Below are 12294 nucleotides of genomic sequence, written 5' to 3'. Positions count from 1 at the left end.
ACAAACTTAAGTATTCTAAGTAAAACTTCTGGCATGTGCAAGTTAACTCTTCATTGTAAGACTGTGTTAATATAACATTGGAATTCTGACAGTTTGTCCAGACCTTTTATGTGATGTGGAAATCCTCAACTGTCTTGGAATGTTCAAATTTCATTAAACTTGGCTATCTAGTGGATTTTGTAAGATCTCTTGCTCTTAAAATATGTAACCAAACTATTTGTACTTCTTTTTAGGCCCCTGGAGGAATTGCAACACCCCTTGTTTATGGGCAACTTCTAGCTTTATACCTGTTGCATAATGACATGTAAGTGGCTTATATTAATCTTTAACTTCAGATGCTGAATGTGTCACTTTTAGCTTGAGGTGTAGTTGCCAGAATATTTGTAATTGGCTTTGTGACTAACAGAATGCATGTAGGCATTCTTTAAAAAGAAATTCACAGAATTAAGTCTCTTTTACTGCTTGTTCTGTGAGGAAAATTATTCTCCTTCGTTTGCTCTTCTCCACCCTTTTGAGTTGTAGGGAAAGAGATTGACTTCAGGAAGAAAGTTCCTTAAATAATGGAATTGGCTCCTTTGGAAACTGTTTAAAGCTTCAGAGTTTTGATTTTTTGAGGAAGATTTCATGCTGCTCCTCGTGTTTTAGTGGCATCAGGATAACTCTAAATTGTGCCTGTTAAAAATGAGGGATGCCATTGGCTGAATAAACTAAATCTGCAGGAAGCAGTAATCCTTTGAATTTGATCTGGTGGATTATTACCATGGCCCTGTGTAGACTTGATTTGTTTAGAGTTTTATTGAGAAATTGCTGGTTATTCATTCAGGCAGAGAGATGACGCTGCTGTGTTTGATTATCAAAACAAAGGATAAACATTGCTGTGGGGATTTCAAGATTTGAGTGTTTTCTTGCATTGTAGATGTGTATTCTTTCAGAGCAAATTCCTTGAACGCTGACACTGAGTATTAGGTTTAAGGCAGATAATTTTGGTTCAAATAACTTGGAGTTTTAGAATTGTGCTTTAATGAAAAGCAATGAATCTTTTTCTCTATTGTGCATTTAAAGTCTTTCTGAGAATTTGTAACTATTTCAGTTTTAGGCTTTGGTGCTCTAAAGATCAATGACTAAATATTTCAGCATGTCCAGACCTCCAGAATGTTATGTGAGAAAGCTGGGAAGAACATGCTCAGAACAGTCTAAATCTTTGGTGTGTGAAGTGGGGTGTTGGTAAATGAAGTATTTTTGTACTATTAAAAAGTAAAATAAAATCTCTAAATGGTGTTTGTTTCATCCTTAACTTCTATATTTGTATCTAATGCAGTAGTACATGTATATAATTTGTAAACACATGCATATATTTGAGGTGCATGCTTAAAAATGTTTTTCTGCAAGAGGTGCATGATCAAAGTTTGGAGCCCACTGATGTAAATGACCACTGACACTATGAAAAGTTGTTATTTGTACATGTGTTCATCAAAGATGCAGCTCTTCCAAAAATAAAACTGCAAAAGTAACTTTTGTGAAATGCTGCCTAGGGTAGATAAATGAAAAACATCTTTGAAACTGTTGTTAAACGAGGCAGTTAATGGACTATTTTGTTTTATTATGGCAATCATGTGGTCTACTTGAGAGTAACTGTTTTTCTACTTCAGTAGACATAGGAGGAATATTTTAAAGCACTGAGATGGTTCAGATACTATCATTAACAAACCTTTTGGTGTCTTGTGGCAAGCTTTTGGTTACTGAGAATTTTTAACTTTTTTTTTTTTTAGGAATAATGCACGATATCTTTGGAAAAGAATCCCTCCTGCTATCAAATCTGTAAGTGCTTTGTAAAATCCCATTTGATACTAAAACAATAAGCTTGCAAATGACTTTTTCTGGCAAGGATTCTGCTTGTTGAGTAGCCCTGGGCTCAGTTCTGTGCTGTGAACTGCTTGTCCAGCAGATGGTGTGCTGGTCTTTAAGATCTCCTCGCTGCTCATCTGCTGCCTCTTTCCCTTCCCAAATAATCTGGTGCATGACTTTTAGTAGAAAGCCTCATGATAAAGGGTAGTCAGCAATGGACCTGATTCAGGGATGGGGCCATGTTCCATCTTATTCACTTTCTTAACATCAGATTAGCTTTCTGAAGGCAGTTTGTTTTGCACTGCATTTGGATCAAAGACACGTTTTGAGGCTTTAGGTAAATATAATGTCAGAAATGCTTCCAGAATGTACTGTTGTTAGTTTTTTTAGTATGAGAATAGATTTTACAAGTAAAAAAGTGTTCTGTATTCTTGCATTAATAGTGCATTAAGACGTCTCATGGTCAAGAGAATCTCAAGATGGAACCTTTCAGGTGGTCCTGAAAGAATTTTCTTTCTTTCAAGAAAAAGTAATTTTATTAATTCGGTGAACAGTCATCTGGACCAAATTTTTCATGAATTTCCTCTAAACCCTTCTCTATTTGTTGCACAGCAATATTCTATGAATAAACTGGCATTTTTGGTGTAACTTGTATTTCATACGAAGCATCATTCTTGGTGGAGGAAACTTATTGCATCACTTATTTTTGGGAAGGTCACACCTCAGAACAGTATTTTTATGTGGATATGTTGGTGAATCTTCTAATTGAGTCGTGTAATAATTATTATGAGTCTTAACTTCAGAAACAAAAAAAGGAGTGGAAATGGGTTTATCCAGAATGGTCGCTGGAGAGAATATACCGTTCAGAATTAACTCTTTGGGAAGGAGTGGAAATGGGTTTATCCAGAATGGTCACTGGAGAGAATATACCATTCAGAATTAACTCTTGGGGTATTTTTGTCACAACAGGCAAATGCTGAACTGGGTGCAATTTGGTCAGTAGGACAAAGAATCTGGCAGAGGGACTTTCCAGGAATCTACACAACAATCAGCGCGCACCAGTGGTCCGAGACAATTCAGCCAATCATGGAAGCACTTAGAGGTACAAATTGAAATTATTTGTGTGCTCAAACAAAAATAGACAAGTAGACAAATGACTACTTACTGTTATGAAAAATCAGAAGTAGCCAGGAATATTGTTGCCAAGTTTTTGTAGGCTTCATTTAAAAGGATTTTAGGTATCAGGTGTAAATAAGAAGCTCATTGTGAAAACTTGTAGAAACAAACTAGTTAGTTTTTATTAGGTTGTGTGTTTGTAATTTCTTTCATCCTGGAATTTCATGCCCCATATGTTTTGTTCTGTAATACCAAAATAGGTGGTTAGTTACCCATTTTTATCAGACTTTTAACCAGTGATTTAGGGAACTTGGCTTAGCATATCAGAACCTTGTGACACTGATGAAAAGGTTTTTCTTTTAAATGTGCTTTTAGACAAACGTTTGAGTTCTAGACTGTGCAACAGCAACATGCAAAGCCTTACTACTAGAGGGCAGTACAGACTGTTAAAAAACCTTCCAAAGTATTTTGCAATAAATTCTCTTTAGCTTTAGAAACAACTGATTTGCAGACACCTTGGTATTAAAGCAGATGTGGTTAAATAGGCATGAGTAGTTTGATTGTTTTGTTGGGGTTTTTTTTTTCTGAATCTCAACTATTTGACACACAAGCTTATTGCAAATGGAGAATGCCATCAGAAGCAGACTTTTCTAAACTTGTTTACATATTAGTGGTAGTACCCAAGGTGCTGCAAAACTGGATTTGGGAGTTAAATGTGGTCTCAGAGGTTTTGTCCTGGTATAGAGGAGTTGTCTGTGGCTGCTGACTGTGGTACTTCAGTAAATTGTGGGAAAGGAGGGGGAACTTTAAGGGTGATAGTGATTTTCCAGAATTGGAAAACTTTTGTTAGATTTCCTAGTTATGGAAATTAGTCTACTTTCTGCTTACAGTGCTTATCTCTTCTTAGATGCAACTAGGAGACGAGCCTTTGGACTGGTTTCTCAGGCATATACCTCAATAGTTGCAGATGATTTTGCAGCCTTTGTTGGGCTTCCTGTAGAAGAAGCTGTGAAAGGTACTTTGCATTTATTCCCTGAATAGTTTTTCTACAGATGATTGAGATCAAAGAGCTGTTAAGTGCTGGTGAATAGACACATGTATACAAATTGTGAAACTATTAGAGAAGTGATGAGGCAGTGAATAGAGATAAATGTCTGGGGTCTGAATAAGTGTTTGATTTTATTATTTGCCACCAGTTACCATTGGTTATCCTCCCCTCCTAGATGTAGAAATGTTAAAGCAATGCTGCAATGAGGGAAGGTAGTGGGTTAACCTATTTTGTGTGCTAATATTACTTTCATGAGCTTATTTGTTGAACTAAATGTCTAAATGCTTACAAGAAATGGCTGAGTTGTGGCATATAGACAACGTACTGAGTTGCTTTTCTGCTGTTCTTAATGTGAGTCTTTATTTTGCATTTCTAGCAGAGGCAGTGAATAGAGATAAATGTCTGGGGTCTGAATAAGTGTTTGATTTTATTATTTGCCACCAGTTACCATTGGTTATCCTCCCCTCCTAGATGTAGAAATGTTAAAGCAATGCTGCAATGAGGGAAGGTAGTGGGTTAACCTATTTTGTGTGCTAATATTACTTTCATGAGCTTATTTGTTGAACTAAATGTCTAAATGCTTACAAGAAATGGCTGAGTTGTGGCATATAGACAATGTACTGAGATGCTTTGCTACTGTTCTTAATGTGAGTCGTTATTTTGCATTTCTAGCAATCGTATATTTGTTCTTACAAATGTAAAAATGCCTTTTCAGGTGTCTTAGAACAGGGCTGGCAAGCGGACTTTTCAACTCGTATGGTAATGCCTAAAAAGCCAGGTAGGTGGAGCTGTTAGTTCATTAGACATTGATTTCAGCATTTTCTTGTAATTAGGTGATTGGTTTTTTATGAAAATTTTGCACAATAGTCTTTTAGGTTTTTGGGGGAGGTGGCAGGTTACCTCTGTAAAACATGGAATGTTTGTAAAATGTAGAAAGTACAAGGTAGTGGGTTTGGTTTGGGGTTAGAAGTAGTTTGGATTAAACTATACCCTCAAACTAACTTTTTTAAACAAGAGCAGGCAGGATATGCTCTGATTTATCCTGCTCCTCCTCTGCTGCTGGCTCCGAGTCAGTGGAACATAAGTTGGATGACCTCAAATGACATGTCTTAATTTAATAAAGATGAGTAAAAATGTACAATTTTGAACCTGAGATTTTTTCAGAAGTAGAACTTCCTTGGGCAGGGTTCTAGTGGATCTTTGTGTTCTGAGGAGCTCCAGTTGTTGGTGTGATTTCCTTTGCTCTTTAAAATTTATTCTGCTGGATCTTTTTTTCACTGTCATGATGTTGATGACAGAATATCCGTTCCTGCGAAGCTCAGCCTCCAGACCTGCAGAAATAGTGCAGGTTTGGGGTTTTTGTTGTTGGTTTTGGTTTGTTTTGGGGTAATAGTGCAGGTTTGGGGTTTTTTTGTTGTTGTTGTTGGTTTTGGTTTGTTTTGGGTTTTTTTTCCCCAAAGCAATATCTATGGCTGGCTGAGGTGAAAATAAATGTTAAGCTGTGAAGGCAGAGACAAAATGATTGCTCTTAAACTGCACAATGCAGCTCTGGAAGAAGGAGCCAAATCACAGCACATCTTTAAAAGGACAACATCTATTAGGCTAAAAAAAAAATACACTGTTTTTATGGGCAGAATTTTTAGGTGCTCAGAGCCCAGAACATGTGGGCACACAAACATGTGCCAGGCAAGGTGTTGAAATTTATCCTTCAGGGGCACATAACCAACCAGAGTCCTGAGCTTTTGCATGTGATTAGTTTTTTCATGAACTGGTTGCAAAATATACAGTGCTTACAAGTACTGAGAATTAATTACATGTGGTTCTTTTCCAAAAGTGAGTGCAAGAACTGTTTTAGAGGCAAAAGAAAGAGGCAGGAGGTTGTGATCTGCTTTGAAGCTGTGTGTCTACCCAGCTATAAGTCTTGGATATTCTGCTTTTTTAGCTGTGAAGTAAAACAAGTAAATGAACAGCCTTGATTTAAATGACCTTTTAATCTAGTTTTGGCTTGATGCATAGACCTGTTTAAAATTGGTCCACTGGGCTAACTTTTATTGTGTTTTTCTTCAGGTGTGCTGGAAGCTTCCTTCAACAGATTTATTCCTTCATCAGGTATTTCCTGTTTATATGTAAACTACTTGCATGTTTCTCAAACTTGCATGATTAATATAAACACAAAATAGGAATTGAGTCCTGGACAAATGTAATCATTCCCCCCTCAAAAAAAAAACACCCAAAACCAAACAAACCCAAATCAGCTCTATGTAAACATGTTTCTCCCTCTGTCCTGTCTTCTCACATCTTAAGGAGTGCCTGGGATTTCTACTTCTGTAGCTAAAGAAAGGAGTAGTTTCCAAAGCAGGGGTAGGCAAAAAAGCATTTTGGTGAAAACTTCTGCCTTAGGGGTGATTTCTTTACAAAGCAACTCTTGAGTAGCTTTTGTTGCTTTTGTGTGATGTGGGACTTCTGAAGTCTTCCCTGTAAAAGAAAGCCATCTTCTGATTTTCGGTGGCTCACTGTCTCTAACACAATTGCTAAAAGTGTCTTAAATGTATAGGTTTAATTCCAAGCCAAATCCAAGAGCCTGGGGTCTTGCTTTTTGAGAACATTTTGATTGTCAGCCTCCTCTGTCACATGCTTGCAGCCCTAAGCAGTGTATCTACTTCAGCTATATCCTGAATGCTAATTTGTTAACTCTTCAGGGAAAGTAAATGCCAACTTTCCTGCTATTTTTTTATTTCTGATTTTTAATTCCTAATTTATCTCCCTGGCTTTAGTCGCTTGTCTTCCAGCTTATTGTTAAACTGTAATCTCAGGTTAGCTGACGTGTATGTAAGGATCTGTGTGTGCACTGCATTCTCCTGCAACCTGTGCAGTACTTTGCTGTGTTTTGTTAATCAAATCAGTTTAATTGGTAATCAATTGGTGTAATTGGTATCTTCAGTATGGCAACTTGTAAAGAAACAATTAACTGCAGAACTCCATGAGCTTTTTTTTTTGTGAAGTGAAAGTACTGTCAGTCTTCATTATTCAGACTCTGGTATATTTAAATAAAAAAACCAACCAAAAAAACCCAACAGAACTTGTGGAGACTGCTGACAACTGGAACTTGTTACAGCTATCTTTATTGTTAGTAACTTTTGGACTAATTAATGTTGCAGATAACATTAATGTCAGCTAAAACTGCACAGGTAGAGGATACAGTTAAGATACGCCCCCGTAAAGCTGTTTAACAACCTTATGCATTTAATTTCTTTCCATACTGTTATGATGGATGGTATTGCAAGTGGATTTTTTCTGAATTTCATTAATGATGCATTTGTTTTATCTTTCTAGAACCTGCTCCAGTTCCACCAATTCCAAATGAACAGCAGTTGGCCAGATTGACTGACTACGTGGCTTTCCTTGAAAATTGATCATCCCTGCTCCTGTATTCAGAACAACTTGGGAATCCTCTGTACTGACAGTTTTAGAAATCTATAGAATCTATTTTATTTCTTTATCTGTTAAATATTGCAGCATCCCCTACTCAATTGTGTGAAATATACAGTGTATTTTATCCCAATTCCTGTTTTGCCAAAGCCAAGCTAGCAACTGAAACAATCCTTTAACTCCTGTAATATTTATTCAGTAGGTACACAGCAGTATTACATAGTAAGTTTTTTTATTGACTCAGAGGCAGAACTTTTTTTGGATATATTAGAAATAGAGAAGGAAAAAAAAAAGGAGTAATGAAGCAGGTTAACTGTGGTGAGGAATTTATGCTAGTTATGTGCTTCTGTGGTGAATATTACAGTGCTCATCACAGATGAATTGCAGTACAAAGAGCAGAAGACTGCCCTACCTGTATCTGCAGAGAGAAAATAGTTTGAAAAAACAATTTACAGTAACTCTTTTGCAAGTATATTTGTGGCATATTTATAACTGATCGTATTTTTTTTCTTGTTGGTCTTTCTGGTTTGTTAAATCTTCTTGTTTTGATCAGAAAAAAGTGGCATATTTATAACTGATCGTATTTTTTTCTTGTTGGTCTTTCTGGATTGTTAAATCTTGTTTTGATCAGAAAAATTTCCCATCAGGCACATTTTTAAGGCAGAATAATTGGAGTCTTTTAAGAAAGGCAAATCTTTACTTTTGGAAGGTTTTATTCGAGTGACATAAGACACCAAGTATTCTGCTGGGTAACCATACACCTTCTTGAGGCCTGTCATGTCTTGGTGGTTCTCAGTACACTGGGCCAGGCTGTACAAGAAACAACAACTCTTAACTTGTCTTCAAGCTTTCTGGATGAATTCTGCAGTTATTGGAGAGGAGTTTAATAATTAGCATAGATTTCCCTGAGCAGAGACAGATAGGGATGGGGACAATACATTATGCTGCAATATCGGTTTGAGGAGTACATTTTCTGTATCAGAGCACAGCTATCTTAGTGTTTGAGCTGAGAGTGGATTTTAGAAGATCTTTAGAAGAAAGATGACTTGTATTCCCAGTCTTCTTATTTGTTTTATGCTGGTGAAAAGGCTATGGGACAAACGGTGGTGCTTTAAAGGGCAGTGCATGCCTTCATTTGCTTCTCCCCCCCCCTTTTTAATAATCATATTCAGTGGTTTCATTGAAGATGGCAAGTGTACCATATGTTGTGATTGTTTTGTTTTTTCCAGTGTGCACTACCTACTGTACATTTCTCTCATTTGGGATGTGTTAGCAGGGAAGAATTATAAACTGTGCACTGCTGCTTTGAGAGCTCCCTTTATACGTAAACACTTACTCAAAATGATTATTTATTTGAAACCCACCTAAGACTTGGATTTCTAAATTTATCTTCAGTGATATTAAAGAACATGTTTACACTGACCTTGTGTACTTGATTTTTTAAAAATTTTCCTTAGAGTACAGTTCTGATTTGGCTGGTTTTTTTTAATGAATTCTTATTGGTCTAACTTGGATAGAGCTAGTTAAAAATTACTGCAGTACATTAGGCCCAGACAGGTATTTTTGCTGCAACTGTATGGTTTTATATTAAAAAAGCACTGGTACCCTTCAGATGTCTTTTAAAATATTCAAAGATGTAAATAGCTAAGTGAAAATTAGCCCTTCTGTGTATGTTTTGTGCAACTTCTGTTGTTTGTAGCATAGAAGGACAACTCTGCAGCAATGAAAATTAGATGTGATTAAAGGATTACTGACCACTTGCACTTGGTAATAGGAGAAGAGCAATGTGGACACTGGTAATCTGTGTCTGTCTCAAATCTAGTATCAAATCTGTCAAATGCAGTAATTTTTGACTCTTCTCTGTCCAATTCTAATAAGTTCATAATTTTGAGATTTCCGGTCTGCTGTAAAATTTAAGCTGGATTGTATTTGTTATGCTATTAACTCATAACTTGCTTTAACTACTGTGCTCCCAGGCATGCTTTTCTTGTTTGTACTTTGGAATCAGCAATTTTGGATCTTTTTCATCTTAATTGCCCTTTGTCATGGTTTGTGGTTTACAAATACCCTTTTTCATAGAATCACAGAGTGTGGTTTGGGTTGGAAGGAACCTTGAAGATCAAGTTGCAATCCTCCTGCCATGGTCAGAGACACCTCCCACCAGACCAGGTTGCTCCAAGCCCCATCCAGCCTGGCCTTGAACCCCTCCAGGGATGGGGCAGCCACAGCTTCTCTGGGCAACCTGTTCCAGTGTCTCACCACCCTCACAGCAAAGAATTTCTTCCTGGTATCTCATCTCAATCTCCCCTCTTTCAGTTTAAAGCCATTACCCCTGATCCTGTTGTTCCCTCCCTTCTTTCAGTTTAAAACCTTTACCCCTGATCCTATTGTTCTACTCCCTGATAATGAGTCCCTCCCCACCTCTCCTGTAGCTCCCTTCAGATATTGGAAGGCTGCTCTAAGATCTTCCCAGAGTCTTCTCTTCTCCAGGTGGAACAACCCCAACTCTCTCAGCCTGTCCTCACAGCAGAGGTGCTCCAGCTCTCTCATCATCTTCATGGCTCGTCGCTGGACCCATTCCAACAGGTCCTTCCTGTGCTGAGGGCTCCAGAGCTGGACACAGTATTCCAGGTGGGGTCTCACCAGAGTACAGGTGGGTAGAATCACCCTCCTCGACCTGCTGGCCACACTTTTGGTGCAGCCCAGGATGTGGGGGGCCTTCTGGAATCACCCTCCTCGACCTGCTGGCCACACTTTTGGTGCAGCCCAGGATGTGGTGGGCTTTCTGACTCATGTTGAGCTTCTAATCCACTAACACCCCCCAGTCCCTTTCCTCAGGGCTTTTCTCAATCCCTTTTCTGCCCAACCTGTATTTGTGTTTGGGGTTGCCATGTCCCAGGTGCAGGACCTTGCACTTGGCTTGGTTGAACTTCATGAGGTCTGTGCAGGCCTATCTCTCAAGCTGGTCGTGGTCCATCTGGATGGCATCTCTTTCCTCCAGCATGTTGACTGTGCCACAGACCTTGGTGGTGGAGGGTGCACTCTATCCCACTGTCCATGTCTCTGTGATTGATTTGATGATTTGATTTGATTGATGACTGAACTGCTCTGTGCCCATGGATCCTCAAAACGGGGATGAGGGCCCATCTCAAAGCACTATGAAATGGTGTACTTCTGTTTAAAATTATTGGATGAGAAAGTTTGGAGGTACAGCAGGCCACTAATGAAATTTGTAATTGGATTTAATGGCTGAAGGCAAATGCAGCCTTTCCATATCAGCAGAGGGTCACTAGGTAGGAACACAGCATAGCATAGTTTGTATAATATATGCATATAAAACTATGTATAGCATAGTTTGTTTAATTAGATGAAGAACTTAACCAATTTCTGAAATGTAGAGAGAAGTCTGTGGTTAACCTAGCAAGGAAAGGTATAAGATGAGCTCGTTACAAAAGATGGGAGAACTCAGTTTTTTTGTGGGCAGGGAGTAGTCTCAGGACAATACCTATTTTTAGGGCTTCTCTAACTCATATTTATGGTCTTCAGTTGAGTTTGATGCTATGGAAAGTGTAAACAACTTTGTGACACGTGGCATCACAAAAGCCAAAATCGGACATATTTGTAGAAAAGTTTTTTTTTTTCCTTTGCCTTGGGCCTATCTTTAAAATATTGCAGTCTCAAGGGGGTCAATAACCAAAATTCTGCTGAGCAGAAATGGCAGTCCATTTGTTAGATGTGGTCTGTGGGGAAGGATTTCAGTTTTACACTTTCACTGCTCTGTGCTTCTGTGTCCAGAGCCCTGTCTTGGTAAACAAGATTTGATAAATTATTTCCCAAAGTAAGATCTTTCAGCAGTTGGATACGTACCTGGACTGTTTTAACCCTGTTCTTACAACTCGTCTAAGGGTAAGTATTTTTGTGGTTATATTTGCCTTTTTTTTTTTTTAATTAAGCAACTGGTGTGCATTTTGGGGTTCTTCCAAATGCTTTTCCGTCCACAGTGCTGGAACAGTCCTGGAATGGGAGGACCTTTGGGTTAAGAAACCATTCAGAATTCAGTCGGGAGCAGATGTTCGTGAAGGATTTGAAAAAAAGAAATTGCATTTCAGTTTTGTGTTTCCCATTTTCATCTGCATCCCACATGTGATTGAACGTTGTTTATTTGCATTTTATTAGCCTCTCCTACGTAGGTCAGTGGTGCTCTTTAACCTGCAGTTTCAGTCTCTGCAGAGAAAGTCGTTTCAGCTCAAAGATGGCTAAAAAAGGAGAAACTGTGTATGGAGGCAGAACAGCAGAATATGCCTCCTTGCTGAAGATCCTAATAAAAACCCTGCATGGGCTTTAAGACCAAAGTCTAGCAGATTTTCCAGGATCTGATCAGAGCCTGGAAAACTCAGTTAAAGAAATGAAAGCAGAATGCATGTGTAGAAAAACATCTTACAGGGCATTACAGGAGAAAAATACTTATGTTGCTGTAGTGGATTTTGATCAATCCTACTGCAGATACCATGCTTAGATAATATTCCTCCTTGTTTTAGTAATCTGGATTCATTCTGAGACCCACTGGAAATTTTTCTGCATTACTAGTCTCTAAAGTAGGTGAAGAAACCCATCAGTGCAGTTTCTGAGCATTTGAGAAGCTCCTTTTCAGGGTGAAAAGGGCATCAGCTCAGCCTGGTGCTTCTTATTCCTCTGGTGGCCTGAGTTTATTCAAGTGACTGGCCATAGTAGTAGGCACAGGATATAAACTACTGTGCTTTATATGTCTCATTAGCTTAATTTCTCTCACCATAAATATCTTGCAGGGCTTCCAAAATGAACGCTGCAGATTGATTATTCAAGTCAGAAGAGTCCTG

General features: G+C 38.3%; 1 protein-coding gene across 1 annotated transcript; it reads left to right on the top strand.

Moving 5' to 3' along the window:
- Positions 1-222: 222 nt before the first annotated feature.
- COPS8 (COP9 signalosome subunit 8) lies at positions 223-7731 on the top strand. The gene is made up of 7 exons (XM_014951717.1): positions 223-304; positions 1770-1818; positions 2815-2947; positions 3869-3976; positions 4725-4787; positions 6077-6118; positions 7343-7731. Coding segments are annotated over exons 1-7 (477 nt in total). The 5' UTR covers positions 223-302; the 3' UTR covers positions 7423-7731.
- The last annotated feature ends 4563 nt before the right edge of the window (positions 7732-12294 follow it).

This window comes from Calidris pugnax, unplaced genomic scaffold (genome assembly GCF_001431845.1).
Source record: "Calidris pugnax isolate Ruff unplaced genomic scaffold, ASM143184v1 scaffold184, whole genome shotgun sequence".
NCBI classification, from domain to species: domain Eukaryota; kingdom Metazoa; phylum Chordata; class Aves; order Charadriiformes; family Scolopacidae; genus Calidris; species Calidris pugnax.
This window is presented reverse-complemented; position numbering and strand designations above follow the sequence as displayed.

Coding starts and splice junctions, on each gene's coding strand:
- COPS8 (XM_014951717.1), top strand. Junction 3,977..4,724: donor TGTAGAAGAAGCTGTGAAAG/GTACTTTGCATT, acceptor ATGCCTTTTCAG/GTGTCTTAGAACAGGGCTGG. Junction 4,788..6,076: donor GGTAATGCCTAAAAAGCCAG/GTAGGTGGAGCT, acceptor GTTTTTCTTCAG/GTGTGCTGGAAGCTTCCTTC.